The 18245-nt window shown below is 41.6% G+C and overlaps 1 protein-coding gene across 1 annotated transcript; it reads left to right on the top strand.

Moving 5' to 3' along the window:
- Positions 1-7174: 7174 nt before the first annotated feature.
- Positions 7175-17387, top strand: BCDIN3D (BCDIN3 domain containing RNA methyltransferase). The gene is made up of 2 exons (XM_068559644.1): positions 7175-7455; positions 10766-17387. Exons 1-2 carry the CDS (start codon positions 7222-7224, stop codon positions 11408-11410), a joined length of 879 nt encoding a protein of 292 aa, XP_068415745.1. The 5' UTR covers positions 7175-7221; the 3' UTR covers positions 11411-17387.
- Positions 17388-18245: the final 858 nt, after the last annotated feature.

Below are 18245 nucleotides of genomic sequence, written 5' to 3'. Positions count from 1 at the left end.
TCTTATTTTTTTAACTGTTTATTTTGAAACAATTATAGATGTACAGGAAGTCACAAAAAGGTATGGTGAGGTCCCCTGTACCCTTCACTGTTTCCCTCAATGATTACATCTTATATAATTATACCACACTACCTAAACTGGGAAATTAACATTGGTACAACATGTGTAAATAGTTCTGTGATATTCTATCACATAGATTCATGTAGCCACTGCTATAATCAAGATACAGAACCATTCCACCACCACAAACATTTCTATTAAGCCACCATGATATGGTCACATCCACCCCCCTTACCCTAGCAAAGCACTGATCTCTTTTCCATTTTCTATGATTTTTTCATTTTGAAAATGTTATGTAAATGGAACCATGTAGTTTGTATTTTTTGAGATTTTTTTTCACTCAGCATAATGCTTTAACATCCATCGAAATTGTTGCAGGTATCAATAGTTCATTCCTTATTATCACTGAGTAATAGTCCATACTATAGATGTACCATGGTTTGTTTAACCATTCACTTACTGAAGGACATATTGGTTCTTTCCAATTTTTAGCTACTACAAATAAAGCCACTATGAACAGTCACATAAAGGTTTTGTGTGGATATAAGTTTTCATTTCTCTAGGATAAAAGCCCAGGAGTGTGATTGCTGGGTCATATGGTAAGTGTATGTTCATTTTTTTAAGAACAGATTTATTGAGATATAATTCACATACCATCTAATTCACCTATTCAAAGTGTACAATTTAGGGACTTCCCTGGTGGTCCAGTGGTTAAGAGTCCATCTTGCAACGCAGGGGACACCAGTTCAATCCCTGGTCGGGAAACTAAGATCTCGCATGCCGCAACTACTGAGCCCACATGCTCTGGAGCCGGCGCACCACAACTAAGACCCGACGCAGCCAATAAATAAATAAATAAATAAATATTTAAACATAAATAAATAAAGGGTACAATTTAATATTTTTTTCATATATTTAGAAGGTATGAATAAACCATCACCACAATCTAATTTTAGAACATTTTGTCCCCCCAAAAGAAACTCTATATCCATTAACAGTTAATCCTCATTCCTCCCAATTCCAATTGTTGTTTGTTTGTTTGCTTTTAAGAATCTGCCAAACTATTTACCAGAATGCCTGTGCCATTTGACATTCTCACCAACAATACATGACAGATCTAATTTCTCTGCATCCAAGAATTCAAGCATTTGGTGTTGTCAATATGTTTTTATTTTCACTGTTCTAATAGATGTATAGGGATAGCTCATGGTGGCTTTAGTTTGCATTTCCTTAATGGCTAGTGATGTTTAACATCTCTTCATGTGTTTATTTGCCTCCAGTGAAATGTTTCCAGATTTTTTTTAATGTTTCCAGATGTTTTTTAAAGCTTCTAGATGGGTCCATGAAGTCTCTGAGAAGCAGAGGCCCCCTCCACCCTACCCTTGACTCACATTGAATTGAGACGTGAGGGAGAAATAAACCTTTATTGTGGTAAGCCGCTGAGATTTGGGGGTTGTTTGTTACAGCACTTAACCTACCCTCACTAATTCGGTTCCAGCTTTGGAGAAATTGCCTTGACCTCCTGGGTCTCAGTTTTCTCATCTGAAAATGAGAGGTTTACATATCCATACATTTATAAATTGTATGGATATTATTTCCAAGTGGTTTAAAAATCTACAAGGATTAATTGCAGAATTTCTCAACCATAATAAAAAGTAAATTCTCCATTTATAGATGGTTTGTGTTCCAAAAGTCCAGGTATGAGTCCCTTATTGGAACATTGTTTCTGGGAGAAAAGAGATTTAATATTTTAAAATATGCATAGATTCCTGCTTAACCACCAGTTCTGAGGCCCCCCTAAACCCCAGCTGGAGGTAGTGAGTGAGGTGGGAGAGCAGACACTGAGCAGAGGCTCTGGGTTGTGATTAGAGAGGGACAGGATGGGAGGGTAGGATGGGCTGGACCACCGGCCAGGATGTCAGCTGTGCAAGGTTCCTTGGGAGGCCATAGATGCCATTATGCATGTGAATAGTTCCTAACTTGGTTATTTCAAATTCTACATATACTTCTTCATTTTAACTGTGCTTGGATACATGTTCTGTGCAGGACAGAGATGGATTTACCATGGAGCTAATGAAACTCAACCTTCAGGGTCCTCACTCATACCCAGGACCCTTCCAAGGCCTTAGAAATTTTTCTAAGTGTTTACAAGGTCATTTGATTTTACAAAATTTGAAAAAGTTAAGATATTTTAATTGCAGTTGATTAAGACTGCTGTTTCCACTTTGACTTACCCTCCTTCACATTTCCCCTTCTGTTAGATGGCACTGGAATGGCCACAGGCATTCTTGGAATCCAGTTAAGGGGAAGTTTAGTTGGGGATACACTCTGTTTGGGATCTGTTCACATGGTTTACAGTCACTTCCATGCATAGTTGACCTATTACAGCTATTACCTGACGCCCAGATGAAGGAATAGCTCCAGGAATCTCTTATCTGCCCACCGTGCTGACTCACCTGAAGTTGTGACCTGAAGGTGCAAGGCCAGAGTTCAAATCTAGGTCTAAAGGTGTCCTACTGCACCTGGCACCAGAAGTGTGTGGGAGTAGAAGAAAATCAAGTTTTGAAAATATATGAAGCCGAAGTCAGACAGAGAAAGGCAAATATCATATATCGCTTATACGTGGAATCTAAAAAAATGGTACAAATGAACCTAAACAAAACAGAAATAGAGTCACAGATGTAGAAAACAAACAAACTTATGGTTACCAAGGGGGAAAGGGGGGGGGGAAAGGATAAATTGGGAGATTGGGATTGACATATACACACTACTATATATATAATAGATAACTAATAAGAACCTACTGTATAACACAGGGAACTCTACTCAGTACTCTGTGATGACCTATATGGGAATAGACTCTAAAAAAGAGTGGATATATGTATTTGTATAACTGATTCGCTTTGCTGTACACCTGAAACTAACGTTGTAAGTCAACTATACTCCAATAAAAATTAATTTTAAAAAAAGAATATATATTGAAAAAATAAACACATTTTCTTTAAAAAAAAAAAGAAAAGAAAAGAAAAGAAATGTATGAGGCCAGAAGCTAGTCTGAAGAAAACTCTTCCACTTGTCAGCTGTACAAAAATATAAGCAGAGGATCCTGTCCTTATTGACATCCAGTCAAAACAAGTTTTGTGGTGTCAGCAATATACTCAATAACACAGCAAATATCATTATATATGCATTCTTTTCTCTTTTGATAAGAGCTGTGCAAAATACAAATTATCAAAACTCCTATCTTTACACCTTTTGATGACTTGACACAAATTACTGATATCAATGCAAATAATAAAAAACTCATAATTCACCATTTATAATGAGGTTTTCAAAGACAAATTGGCTAGTAAACGTAGTCAATTTGAAGAGCATAGTCCCTTCACAAGAAAATTTGAAATGCTCTGAGATTGTATAGCTCCTAGATGAAAGAAACTTGATCAAGGTTTTTCCCCAATTTGGTAACAAACCTAAACATTTACACGACATTGCCAATAGCAAATCATGAACCTGAAAGAAACTTTTCTAAATGATCAAATAATAAAAAGGCAAATTTGATAAGACTGAATCATCTTTCTAGTCCTCTTAGTGAAATGATATTTTCAAATCATTACCATGTGAAGAAGCAATCAAAGCCTATGCAGCCAAACAATGTAAGAAAATAGAAATATTCAAGTGTGACTGGCATTTGATTCATCAAACTATTATGGGAATTTTTGTGATGTTTGTGGTATTTGTCAGCTTTTTAAAAATTGTAATTTGTTGTGATTTGTTTTCTCATTGTAAATATTCACTTTCATGCCTATCTTTGTAATTTTTTTCTTTAAAGCACTGCCCACCCACACAATTGTATAAGCATCAGGCTCCACACAATCTAGCCAGCTGCAGTACAGAGCATGCTCTTAGGTGCTATTACAGCTATTTGAGGTATTGGGGCTGGTTACTTAGGCCCCAGGCCCCAGCTGAGCATTGTCAGGTCACTTGGGCTGATCAGGCTCTGAAAAATGGGCACAGGTTCAAAAAGTCCCCGGAGTGAGTCAAACTCTAATGCCTCTTTATGGGCTCACCTCTAAGGCATTTCAGGTCCCCAGTAGCATTACCTGGCCCACTCCTATCTTTACTTCTTGAGGCTCCCAGGATCAGGAGGAGCCTGTCATTCACCACCTAGGACTGTTGCCTATTCCTTTTCGGGTGAACAGTGTTTTGAGAACTCAAAAACCATGCCCATGTCCTTGATGAAATTAAACTCTTTACTGGCAAATATATATATACTGTGTTTAAACAGGCAAAGAAAAAACTGCCTACAAAAGCAAGGTGATTCCTGCTCTTTGGAAATTAAGGGTTGCCGAGTGTTTGTGCTAGCATCATCTAGTGACAAAAAGGGGTAAGTTCAGCTCACCAAAATCTGTCAAACACTGGGGAGAGAAATGGTGGTGCTGCTGTTCCCCCACCCTCCCCTGCCCCCCTTTTGCTAGAAGTTGTGCAGAATGTTGTGGTTAATTCAATCCCACTGTGACTTTTGGTCATTAACTTATGTCCTCTCTGTCTGATAGAGCAGACAGAGATGAAAGTATGAAATAAAAATTGAGAGGAAAAGGGACAGGGCCTATTTTAACCTCTGATGGTACTGTCTGCAGAAGTCATGCTTCAGTCCTTGGAAGAAGTTCAGCAAATCGCTAGCCTCGAAGCTGGAGGCCCCTTGAAGATGGCTGGCCAGGTGGGGAGAGGTCAGCACAAATCTGCAGACCCCTGGCTGAACCTGCTGGATACTCTGGCCCATCCTGGCTGCTGACTTGAACCTGCTACCTAGGCCGATGCCGTGCCCCATCCTGCCCCCTCGGCGCAGTTTCTCACCAGCTCAGTTTTTTTTCTTATCTCTGGCTCAGCCCACATTTTGCCTAGTTCCATTCCACCAGTTCTCTTTCAGTTCAGTTCCCTTCTTTCTTCCTTCTCAGTTTTCCCAAATCAGACCTGGCTTTAGTTGCCTACTTGCAACCTGTATGGAGTTTGGGGTTTTTTTAAATTTTATTTCATTGCCACAAGAATACTTAACATGAGATCTACCCTCTTAACCAGTTTTTAAGTGTACAGTGCAATATTGTTATCTATAGACACAATGTTGTACAGCAGATCTCTAGAACATATTTATCTTGCATAACTGAAACTTTATACCAGTTGACTAGCAAGTCCCCCTTCCCCTCACCCCAGCCACTGGTAACTACCATTCTAGTCTTTGCTTCGGTGAGTTTGACTATTTTAGATACCTTATATAAGTGGAATCATGCAATAATTGTCCTTCTGTAACTGGCTTATTTCACTTAGCATAATGTCCTCAAGGTTCATCCATTTTGTCACATATGGTAGGGTTTCCTTCTTTTTGAAGATGAATAATATTCTACTGTATGTATATACCACATTTCTTTTATCTATTCATCTGCAGATGGACATTTAAGTCATTTCCACATGTTGACTATTGTGAACAGTGTCACAATGAACATGTGAGCACTAATATCTCTCCGAGATCCTGATTTCAATTCTTTTGGATAAATACCCAGAAATGGGATTGCTGGATCATGTAGTAGTTCTATTTTTAATTTTCTGAGGAACATCCATACTGTTTGTCATAGAGGCTGCACCATTTTACATTTCCACCAACAACGCACAAGCATTCCACTTTCTCCACATCCTTGCCAATACCTCTTGTCTTTTGTTTTTGTTTTCATAATAGCCACCCTAACAGGTGTGAGATGATATCTCATTGTGGTTTTGATTTGCATTTCCCTGATGATTAGTGACACTGAACATCTTTTCAGATACCTGTTGGTCATTTGTATGTCTTCCTTTGGAAAACTGTCTATTCAAGTCCTTTGCCCATTAAAAAAAATCAAGTTATTGGTTTTTGTGCTTTTGAGTTGTAGGAGTTCCTTATATATTTTGAAAATTAATCCCTTATCAGATAAATGGCTTGCAAATATTTTCTCCCATTCCATAGGTTGCCTTTTTACTGTCAGTGGTTTCCGTTGCTGTGTAGAAGCTTTTTAGTTTGATGTAGTCCCACTTGTCTATTTTTGCTTTTGTTGTCTGTGCTTTTGGCATCACATCCATGAAATCATTGCCAAGATCAGTCTTGAAGCCTTTCCCCTATGGTTTTTTTTCTAGGAGATACACAGTTTCAGGTCTTACATTTAATCCATTTCGAGTTGATTTTTGTGTAAGGGTCTACTTTCATTCTTTTGCATATGAATATCCAGTTTTCCCAATACCATTTGTAGATATTGAGTTTTCATTCAGCATATACTTATTAAGCCTCCTTGGGTCAGGCATTATGGCAGGTATAAGGGATTCAGGCTGAGAATAACATAATGGTTGCAAGTACATCCTCTGGAGCCAAAGTGCCTGGGTCAAATCCTGGTACTATCATTTCTAACTGCAACACCTTGGGCAAGTTACTAACTTCGCTGTGCCCCAATGTCCTCATCTATATAAAAGGGATATTAATTACCGTTCTTTCCTCACAGGGTTGGTGTGAGAATTAAATAAATACACGTAAAGGGCTTAGAAAGGTGTCTAGCGCCTGGTAAGCACTCTTAAGTACCGGCTCTTAAGGCACAGTCCTTGCCTCTCAAGAGCCCACAGTCTACAGTTGCCCCTGTCCACCTGACCCACGTGGCAGGCAGGGCCATCTGGGTCTTCTGGCACCTCGAGTGACCCATAGTTCCTGGCATCACAGGATGAACCGGGTGAAGTTCCAGTGTCACAGATTCACGCGTGACCCTGGACAAGTAAACTCCTACTCTCTGGATCTCACATGCATTTGTAAAGGAAGGAAGCTGGACCAAAAGTGACTTCCAAATCCCAACAACCTCCTTGTTCTGGGTAGTCCAAGTTGAAATTATGTCAGCTTGAGCAAGTCACTCAACCTCTTTGCGCTTGTTTCACCAGAAAAATGGGATAATATTACTAACCACCTCCCAGGTTACGGCGAGGGTTCCACAAGCCAACGCAAACCCCAAGCTTCTGCGCTGGCTCAGGGGAGGCCGCCTTTATAGTCACTCGCCTTTGCCATGCAGCGCAGGCGCGCTGGAGCCCGGACCGCGCTCGCCGAGCCTGCAGGTTCCCGACTTCCGGTTCCGAGGGGACCCAGAGGCGAGACTGAGACTAATGGCGGCGTCCACGAAGCAAGCCACCGGGGGCGTTGAAGAGACCGCGGCGGAAGAGGAACCGCGAGTTCTGGAACCCGGGGCCGCCCCATTCGGAAATTTCCCTCATTATTCCCGCTTCCACCCTCCAGAGCAACGGCTCCGCCTCCTGCCTCCAGAGCTGCTTCGCCGGCTCTTCCCTCAGAGTCCCGAGACAAGGCCGATCCTGGGGCTCGACGTGGGGTGTAACTCCGGGGTGAGTGACGGGGGAGGGATCGGACGTCGGTCGTGCCGAGAGGTTGGCAGCCTTCACATCCACTGGGGTTCCGGCCTGGGCGTGGCACCAGACCCCTCACAACTTTCCCAAAATGAGTTTAAAGGCGTAGTGTTCGACGCCGTGTTGCTGCTACCTCACCTCTAGGGTCCCAGCACCATCTCTTTTAGGAATCTTGGGGAGGAATCGTTTTCAACTACGTTCCGAATTCCTGCGTCCCCGCCTCCGCGCTTGCGGCCTCTTGGCAGAACGCCGGGTGGGAAGGGCCACTGTGCCTGGGCTTCCAGCGCTTGCCTCCTGTCCAGCGTGGCTGGCGACCTGGCTGGGGGAGAGGGGACTTCCCGAGACCCAAGTTTGGGAGCGTGGGGTTGGGATTGGTTTACTGGGAGCCAAGGGTGACAGAATCATGCCGGGAATCAAGATTAGTGTGAAACAGTGCAGAATGGACCCTGGAGCCAAGTGGATATTTATTTTAAAAGCAATCAGTTGGCTGAGTACAGTGAAGAAGATCGAGAAAGAAAATAAAGCACCCTGCGGGAGGAAGGCATTGCCACATTTTCTTACCGCAAAGTATTTTTAGGCGTAAGAATGATTATAGTCAAACCACAAGCAAAATAGCGAAATGTCTCTCTGACACCTATTTGTAGCCACTAGGATATCCTAGAGGAGCAGGCATTCTGACCCTATGATTACAAATGCTTCAAAAAGTTAGTACCCTCACTCCATTCCAGACCAGGAGTGGGAGGGGAGGAGGAGAATTTTATCGTGTTTCTGGCCTTAGGCAGAAGAGAATTTGGTAGAGGGTTGAGGGCTGTAGGCACAGGGCTGGTAAATGGGAGGGAGACATTTGGACACAGGCTAAAAAGCTGGAATGAGCAGATGGGTGGGTGTCTGGCTGTCCCTTGCAGACATTTCTCTACTGTGATGATACAGCAAATCAAAGGGGAAAAGAGACTGGGTTTAAGACTTGGGATTTCATGAAAGGCATTAGGAAACTACAGGAGATTTTAAAGTTGAAAGTAGTATACGTGTACCTTAGGGGCCAGGACATAGTTGCAGTTAACTAGGGCAGTGGTTCCCAAACCTGGCTGTACATTTAGGGAGTTTTTTATTTTGCCTTTAAGAAAAGATGCTTGCACTTGATAAGACCAAAAAAAAAAAAAAAATTTCAAAATACAAAGGGGCATATAGTAAAAAACAAGTCTCTACTCCTGACCCTAAATCCTCTTCTCCTACACAATGGCAACTGCTGTTTATAATTTCTTGAGTATACACCTTATGTGTACACAAACATTTATGTATGTATAAATATCTCACCTCTTCTAGTTTTACAAATAGTAGCACACTCTTTTGCACCTTGCTTTTCATTTAATAATTTGGAGATCACTCATGTCACTACAGTCTTTTTTAGCAGCTTCATAATATAGATGTGCGATAATTTGGGGGGTGCTTTGTTTTTAGAATTTTAGATTTTAGAAATTCCTAGGCCCTACTCTAGACCTACTGAATCAGGATCTTGGGGATTGAGCCCTTGAGTCTGTGTTTTCTTTTTTAAGCTTCCAGGGGTCTCTAAGATTGGGGAATTGAGGATGGAGAGGATTAAGAGATGTGGTAGAGGAGGGACTGATGTGATGAAATGACTGGTCAAACATGGGGCACACCCAAGATCAGATAGGAGGAGGAAGACAGCAGAGAAATAAATAGAAAGATGGGGAGATATTTTTAAGCAGCATAATCTTCCTACTCAAAATGTGGTCCTTGAACTACAGCATCAGCATGACTTGGAAGTTTATTAGAAGTACAGAATCTCCGCCCCCAACCCAGATCTACTAAATCAACATCTTTATTTTAATAAGATCCCTAGCTGATGTGTATGCCTATTGAAGTATGAGAAGCCTGGTATGGAGGAAAGTGCTTAATGTTGCCTAAATCCTGCCATGTAGTAACCATGTGACATTGGACAAGTCACTAGCCTCTGAACCATAATTTTTAAAATACAGGTGTTTTTGTGAACTATGCCACACATAGAGAAAAGTGCACAAAACATAAATTCACACTTTATGAATTATTATAAAGCAGACACCTTTATGACTACTGTCTATATCAAGAATAAAACATTGTCAGCTCCCCAGGAAGTCTGCCATATGCCTTTCCCTGCTCATAAACGCCCCTCTCCACCCAGAGAGCCCAACTCTTATTATTATTGTTTCCTTGCTTTTTTTTATAGCTTGCTATTTTTGTATCCGTAAACAGTGTAGTTTAATTTTGTCCATTTTCGAACTTCATATACATGGAAGCTTGCCATGTATTTTCTTTTGTGTCTTGCTTTTTTGCTCAGCATTATGTATTTGTGTGAGTCATCCATGTTGCTGCGCTGAGCTGAATTCCTTCATTTTTAATTGCTATCGGGTATTCCATCTTAATCCATGCTACTATTATTGGACATCTGGATTGTTTCCAGCCACACTTTCTTCACCTGCACAAAGGGCATAAATATTTTCCTCACAGAATTGTTGCACAGAGCAAATGAGGTAGTGAATAGAAAAATGCCTTAAAAAAACAGATTAGAACATGAATTTGAGTTAGTTATAATGGTTATAGAAGTCAAAGTTAGAGAAAGGAAATAGTGACTTGTTTAAGAGTCAAAAAGGTGCTAAGATGGTGAAAATCACAAATTATTGGATTTGGCTGGAAGGAGGTCAGCAGGTAATGGATGCAAAAGCAGAATAAGTCTCAGAAGGGGTTGGTGAAACATAACACATGTAGCAAAATTGAAGCTGTAGAGTGAAGGCTGACTGAAGACTTTGGAATGCAGACTTTCCCAACCACAGGTCTGAGAAGTAGATTTTTATAAGATGGTGCTTGCTCTGTTCTTCACCTTCCTGGTAAGGAGCACTGGTTATGCCCCTGCAATCTTTTCCTCCTCCCTGGGGTCTGAGATACTCAAAAAAAGAAAAAGATAGTGAGTTTACCAGCATATTACTTAAGCTGGAAAATACTGCTCTGGACTCCTTTGCTGCATCCATTGGGCTGTAACTTTCAACCACACAACCCATCAGTGTCAGGAAAGTATGGAGATGATGCATTACAGCTTGAGACTCCTGGAGGGCGCTGAGAGCCTGCTTTGTGGAAAACTTTTGGAGGGCAACCTCCTTAGGCTATAGTTTAACAACCTTACATCCTATAAAGCCAGGAGTAAGTGGCAGTCTCAATGGGAGGATAAGAGATATAGGTTTCTCTTCCATTCACTGGTTGAGAGCTGCAATGACAAAGCTCTTTTGGATTCCTCTAGGATCTGAGTGTGGCTCTATACAAACATTTCCTTTCCCTACATGATGGGGAGACCTGCTCAGATGCCTCAAGAGAACTCCATCTCCTCTGCTGCGACATAGATCCAGTCCTCGTGGAACGAGCTGAAAAAGAATGCCCTTTTCCTGATGGCTTGACCTTTATCACCCTGGACTTCATGAATCACAGGACCCGGAAAGTTCTCTTGAGCTCTTTCTTAAGCCAGTTTGGACGCTCAGTTTTTGATATTGGCTTCTGCATGTCAATAACCATGTGGATTCATCTGAACCATGGGGACCAAGGCCTTTGGGAGTTCCTGGCCCACCTTTCTTCCCTGTGCTGCTACCTCCTTGTGGAACCACAGCCCTGGAAGTGTTATCGGGCAGCTGCAAGGCGTCTCCGGAAGCTGGGCCTCCATGATTTTGACCACTTCCGCTCCCTAGCTATCCGAGGTGATATGGCCAATCAGATTGTGCAGATCTTGACCCAGGACCATGGCATGGAATTAGTATGCTGCTTCGGCAACACCAGTTGGGACCGAAGCCTTCTGCTCTTCAGGGCAAAACAAGCCACAGAGACTCATCCGATCCCTGAATCACTGATAGAAGAAGGGAAAGAAAGGAACAGAATAAGATTCTGGAGACAATGAGATGGGAGGGAGGATAGAGATATTGAAAGGGTTTTATGCAAAGAATTAAGTTCATTCTCCTTAACTCCTGATAGTTAGGCAGCTTTAAAACTGGGCAGAAGCTTTTTAAATGTCCAGGACATGCAATGAAAAGAATCAGTATCTTCCTCATTTGGGGGGATGATCCCTGAGGAGAATATTCATGTGGGGCAATGATCTGTCCTATCTGGAATGACCTAGAGAAAGTGATCCTGGTTCTGGGATATGCAAGGGGCTGCTTTTGGTGGTTATTTAGGAAGACTTAGACCAGGTTAGCCTTAGAATGTCCCTTCCCTGGTCTCCTTAAATCTGATCTGCCTTCTTCAGGCTTATTCTAGACTTACTCATCCTGTCTATGAGACAAAACCTCACAATACAATCTGGAATGAAAAGTCACTGGGCTGGCTAAAGGAGAAGCTTTGGTAGGAAGAACATCTTTCCAAAGCAGGTCAAGTTGCCAACATGCCCAGGCTGAGCACAGCAGTTATAGATACAGTACTAACCAAGATGCATCGACTAGCATTTAAAAGATATTTAAAAGATTAAATTATGAACTCAAAATCCAACCGGTACAAATGAAATGAATGAAGTGGGATTGTATACAGTATATACAATTATATTTTATATATAATAAAAGTGACTTGAGTATGGTTGAGAATGCCCTGTGAATCTGGAGTAGAAAAGAAATTTCTGCCTTTAACCACTCTACCCATGGAGGTTTCAACTCAAGAAAAAGAACCTCACCCAAGCTCAAAACAGAAAACATGCCAGCGAGTAAGTTAATTCAGGACATTTTTTGTCAGTGTCCTCTGTCAAAGCACACCAGTATGGAGGTAGGGGGCATATACCAGTATGGGGGTGGGAATACGTGCAGAGAAGGCTACACAAAATGCAGCCTACAATTGGATGGCTACAGCGTCAGTGCTGTGGGATAGGTGTCACTGATGTCTGGCAGGTGTTGATTTTTAAAACACCCATGAGTCCACTTCAAGGGAAAGTGGAAGATAGAGAAGATTTGGTGGAGAGAAGATGGAAAAATAAAACATACCTAGCTAAGAAGGGAGATTGGATTGATGAGCTTCACAATCTCTAAGATCCTGTTATTTTCTGAGTTGATGTTATAGAAGGAGGAACAGGGAACAAGAGAGTCTGAACCACCAATTAGAGGTTGGACTTCTTGAAGAAGTTAGTAAAAGTTCCTACTAAGGAATTTGAACTTTATGCAGAGAGAGCAGAAGCCAGAGCAGTTCCTAAATAATAGGAGGATGGAACCAAAACCTTCATTTAGGAAAACCAATTTTTCTATTTTGTGCAGGATAATTGTATGGTTGGTGCCATTTCCAGTCTCAGTTAGACTCTAATACTACTTCTCAGTCTTTTTATATTGCTGCTCCTGATCACTTTTATCCTAGAGACTCTTCCAGACTTTTACCCTTCTGCAGGCAGGCTCTTGACTCTATTCCTGCTCCATTAATCTAAGCAGGTGACCTAACCACCAACTAGTGCCATTTTTGTTTACTGTGTCAGGAAGTCTTTTCTTGCCCTCAGTCTTGAACCCCTTCATCTTCCCTTGTTTTCACTTCTAAACTTACCCAGTGAGCTTTTACCCAAATAACCTCTGCCTAAGTTCCAGATCCCAACCTCTACTACCTCTCCCAAACTGTATTTTATTAAGGATCCCCTTGGTGTCTCCTTGGCCTCATTGAACCTTGCTGTCCACCTACCAACATGCTCAGTTCTCGCTCACCTTCAAAACCACCAACTTTTCCTGTGTCCTATCTCCCTCTCAGCCTTATGCAATCTCCATCTCTTCACCACCATACATGAGCAAAGCCCTTGAAAGAATACATGCCACCGCCTCTGCTCCCTCATCTCCCATTCATCAGTAGCCACCTGAATGCCATATTTTGAGGCCTCTTTCCAGTCTTCCTCCTGGGCCATGGAACCATTCAACACTATTGACTCCTTCCTTATTGAACCGCGCTCCCTTTGATTCTCTGCCATTCTGTGCTATTATTCTCTTCCAATCTCTTAGTTTCTCTCTACACCTTAAGCAATTGGTTCACATTTTAATTTGCATAAGCATTACCTGGGGGAGTCCTGGATTCATCTCTAGAAGCTGTGATTCAGGTCAGAAATGGGGCTTAGGATTCTGGATTGGTTTGATTTGGGTTTTTTTGCAATTTTTATTGTGGAAAAATATATGTAACATAGAATGTACAGTTTTAACTGTTTTTAAGTGTATATTCTGTGGCATTAAATACATTCACAATGAGGAATCTTTTTAACAGGCATGCCATATGATTATGATGCAAGTCGAAACAGACCACACTTTGACGCTTAGGGTCCCTTAGGGTCCATCCAGTCCTCTTCTACATTTTTTTCCTGGGGTGAGTTCCTCCACTCCCATACCTTTAACAACTACCTATATGCTAATAACCCCCAATAGTTATAAGCCCCACCTTCACAATTCCAGATTAATATTTTTCCTGTTTTGTAGTCATACTCCCCTAGATAGTTCTTTGGCACCTCAAATTCAACATATCCCAAAAGCAAACTCATTACCCTCATTCCAAACCTAATCCTATCTCAATTGTTGGCATCCACCCATTGCTCAAGCTTCAAACTTCAGTTAATTCTCCTCATTTATACTTCCCACACTGAAACAGTCACAAAGTCCAGTGAATTCTACCAATAACATGTAAGTTCCACTTATTTCATCCATGTGGCTGATGCCTACCAAAGGTTTCTATGTTAAATCCTCTACCCTCCAATCCATTCTGTCTTGCTGCTAGTGTTCCCTTTCTCAAATATCTAGCTATGCTAGTATTATGCTTAAAAACCTTCAGTGGTTTCCTAGTGCCTAGAGTCCTGTCCTTTATCCAGTGCCTAAACCAATATTGTTCAATAAGGTAGCCGCTTGCTATTTAAATTTAAATTAAGGAAAATGAAATAAAATTTAAAATTCAGCTCCTCCGTCCTACTAGCCACATTTCAGGTGTTCAGTAGCCCTGTGTGACTAGTGACTACCTTATTGGACAGCACAGATATAGAAAATTTCCATTGTTGCAGCAAGTTGTATAGGACAGTGCTAGTCTTCATGCCTTTCCTCTACACATCAGCCACACTGAACTTCTTAGCACAAACTCCTGCTTCCCTTCTCTCTCCCCCAACTCTCCCACTTTGCAATGTGGTTCAACTGTTTGTCCTAAAAATGGCTCAGATGTTACATTTTCTCAAAAATCTTCCCCAACTCCTATAGCAGTTTGCATTTGTTACTATATTCTAGTGAGGACTTTGCATAGAGGCCTCTATCACAGTGTTTACCTCATTATATTATAATTGTTTCTGTGCCTCTTCCCCACCACCAGGAGACTGAGCTCCTCAAGCCCAACTTATTTTTGTATACCTAAGCCTAGCTCAATGTCTGACACATGGCAGGCAGCTGAGAATTACTTGTTGAATGAATATATGAGTGAACAAAAAAGAAATGCACCCGAATTCAAGTACTGAGAAGAAAAGGGAGATCTATGATTGGGCAAAAGACTGCCCAGGATACTGTAAAAATGGGGAGAAATTAGAAAGTCGAGAGGAGGATAAGGTTAGCCTTTGGCATGGATTTTTGAGTTATGTTTCCCAAACATCTTTGAGATAAGACGTCCATTTCAAGGCCTTCATTATTGATAGTTTGGGAGAGGACAGTGGATAAAGACTAGATGTAAAAATTTGGAAGTCATTCACATAGAATGATTGAGATTTAATGAGTAGTAAATTTAAAAAGTAAGTGGATATAATAGGAGGGGACAAGATCCTAGGCTTGGGGGCTGCTAATACTTCTTGAGTGAGGAAGAAAGGAAGAACCAAAAGAGGTCTGGTTAGGGCTTCCCTGGTGGCACAGTGGTTAGGAATCTGCCTGCCAATGCAGGGGACACGGGTTCAAGCCCTGGGCTGGGAAGATCCCACATGCTGCGGAGCAGCTAAGCCCTTGTGCCACAACTACTGAGCCTGCGCTCTAGAGCCCGCGAGCCACAACTACTGAAGCCCATGTGCCTAGAGCCAGTGCTCCACAAGAGAAGCCACTGCGTTGAGAAGCCCACGCACCGCAACAAAGAGTAGCCCCCACTTGCCACAACTAGAGAAAGCCCGTGCGCAACAACGAAGGCCCAATGCAGCCAAAAATAAATAAATAAATAAATAAATTTGTTAAAAAGGAAAAATAAGAGGTCTGGTTAGAAACAGGAAAATAAGAAAACAGAAAAAGATAATAATATAGCACCGTGTGCCAGACAACAGAACTTTTAAAATCCTTAACCCTATGGGGTAGATACTATTATCATCCTCATTTTGCAGATGTTGGAACTGAAGCACACACAGGTTAAGTGACTCTCCCAAGGTCACATACCTTGTAAGTGGCAGAGCTGGGCTTACCTAAGCAGTGTAGCTGCAGAGACTGGGCCTTGGCTACCATGCCTTGAAATGTCATAGAAATCAAGACTGAGAAGAGACTCCAGAGAGCCAGTGTAAAAGAGCATGGACCTTGGAGTTACTGTGCTTCCTCAAATTATGTGTTCAGACCTGGGAATAAGAGACCCAGCCAGGCCACTCTTAGCTATCCCTGATGTTCTTAGAATTCCCCTCGCAGAAATCAGGCCTAATTCTAGGTTGAGTACCTAGTAGCACCCCTGCTGCTGTCTACCAGTTAAATAGGCACATATAGCAAACATAGACACTCTTACGTCTCCATAAGTCCTAACTACCCTCTTACTGTACCCTTGACTTGACAGCAACCCTGACCTTCCCCTGAATTCCCAATCTGCCCCTAGCTTTGACTTCTGGGTAGGACCTCAAAAAAGTAGGTTTCATGCTCAGGAGGTAGGGATTCCAAGGCCAACTCTAGGATGTATTAAGATCCCAAGATCAGTTAGATCCTCCTCAGCCTTCTGGGATTGAGTTTGGCCTGGGAACAGAGCAGTGGAAAGAACATCAGGTTTGGAATCAGGATCTGCCAGTAACTTATTGTATGACCACCCTATTCAATTCATTTAACCTTTCTGAGCCTCAGTTTACTCATCTGTACAACTGAAATAACAAGACCTTCCTTTTCCTATGCCCAAATGTGCTAAAGGATATGAAGGTAATCTGCAGAATATGGATCGTTAAAGTGCTGTTACATTCTAAGCATGCTACAGACCACAACCATGCCTGTTAGATCAAAGACTTACGAGAAAAACATCTCATCTCTGTAGAAAACATGCATCTTAGTATTTCAAATAATTTGTTTTTTAAGATGAGGGAGTAATAAGTAGTTCAACTTCAGCCTACAGAGCATTTTAAAGGAAGCAGCGCTGGGAGGGAGAGAGTGATCGTTGCTAATGGAAATGAGGTTTATGATGGTTGCAGAGTGATAACAGTGATTATAGACGTGAATTTACCTACTTCTCTGTAGATCTTAATTTAAGAACACTTTGACACCTTGTGAACCTGCTGGTGCTCTCTCCCTTCACCAAGGCAGTGCAAAGAAATATATATGTGCTGTGGCAGGCTGAATACTGGTCCTCCAAAATGTCCACATCCTAATCCCTGGAACCTGTGAACGCTACCTTAGATAGCAAAACGGACTTTGTAGATGTGTACAGTTGTGTAGATTACGGATCTTGATTAAGGATTAAGGATTTTGAGATCAAGAGATTAATCTGGATTATCAGGGTTGGCCCTAAATGTAATCACAAGTGTCCTTATAGGAGGAAGGCAAAGGGAGATTTGACCACAGTAGATGTCATGACAGAAGCAAGAGGTTGGAGTAATGTAAGCAAGGGCTGCAAGCCAAGAAATGCAGTTAGAAAAGGCAAGGAAATGGATTCTCTCCAGAAGCCTTCAGAAGGAATGCAGCCCTGCCAATACCTTGATTTTAGACTTCTGATCTGTAAGAGAATAAATTTGTGTTGTTTTAAACCACTAAGTTTGTGATGATTTGTTACAGCAGGAACAGGAAACCAACACAGGTACTCTGACTACAATGAGACTAGGCTACACGCCAAGCAGCACCAGTCTCGGGTAACTCCTGATGGCAGGAAACAGCCACAGCGACCAAAGGAACAGGCTGGGGCTCCATCTACATGGGTAACTGAGGAATCTTCGATCAGTAAAAGCTTTGGGAGATCCTTCAGCATCTGAACCCGACCTCTTCCCTCCAACATTTCTATTGGCTGAGCAGTTACCTGACGTGTTGGGAGGAACTGTTGTATTTGAAGTCTGTAGCTGTTAGTTTCAAAAAAGATGTGTAAATAGTGCTTATAACGATGAGGTCTCGGTACCAAGAAAGTAATGATTGTGTAATGGCCTAGGAGAGCCCTTGGAGAGGGTAAGAATATCTTTGGCTTCAAGAAAAGATCATCTTTATCCTCAAAACAGCCTAATTTAGGAACCAACACCAAACATGACAAGAGACTTACTGAGGGACAAGAATGAAGAATGGTCCTGGATATACTTTAAATATATAGATATGTAATCCAGTATATTAAAAAATTAGCATTTCAACATGCAGTCAATATAAAAATTATTAATGAGATGTTATATTATTTTTTTAATACCATCTTCAAAATCTAGTGTGTATTTTATACTTACAGCTCATCTCAATCTGGACTAGCCACATTTCAGATGCTTAGCCACATGTGGCTAATGCTACACATTTATGGCAAATCAAAAAGTAATTTATCAAGTTCCTGCCATATACCCAGCATGCTTTTAGCTGCTGTGGAGGGTAAAGAAAAATCAGTTAGACAAACCGGGACTTCTAAAGGTTAGATTTGATTCTTTT

Source organism: Eschrichtius robustus, chromosome 13, assembly GCF_028021215.1.
Source record: "Eschrichtius robustus isolate mEscRob2 chromosome 13, mEscRob2.pri, whole genome shotgun sequence".
Lineage (NCBI taxonomy): Eukaryota > Metazoa > Chordata > Mammalia > Artiodactyla > Eschrichtiidae > Eschrichtius > Eschrichtius robustus.
This window is presented reverse-complemented; position numbering and strand designations above follow the sequence as displayed.

What these genes read in the sequence shown, in the direction of transcription:
- BCDIN3D (XM_068559644.1), top strand. Translation starts at nt 7,222, where the DNA reads ATGGCGGCGTCCACGAAGCAAGCCACCGGGGGCGTTGAAGAGACCGCG. An exon ending in ACGTGGGGTGTAACTCCGGG is followed by an intron (nt 7,456 to 10,765) that starts GTGAGTGACGGG and finishes GGATTCCTCTAG; the next exon opens with GATCTGAGTGTGGCTCTATA.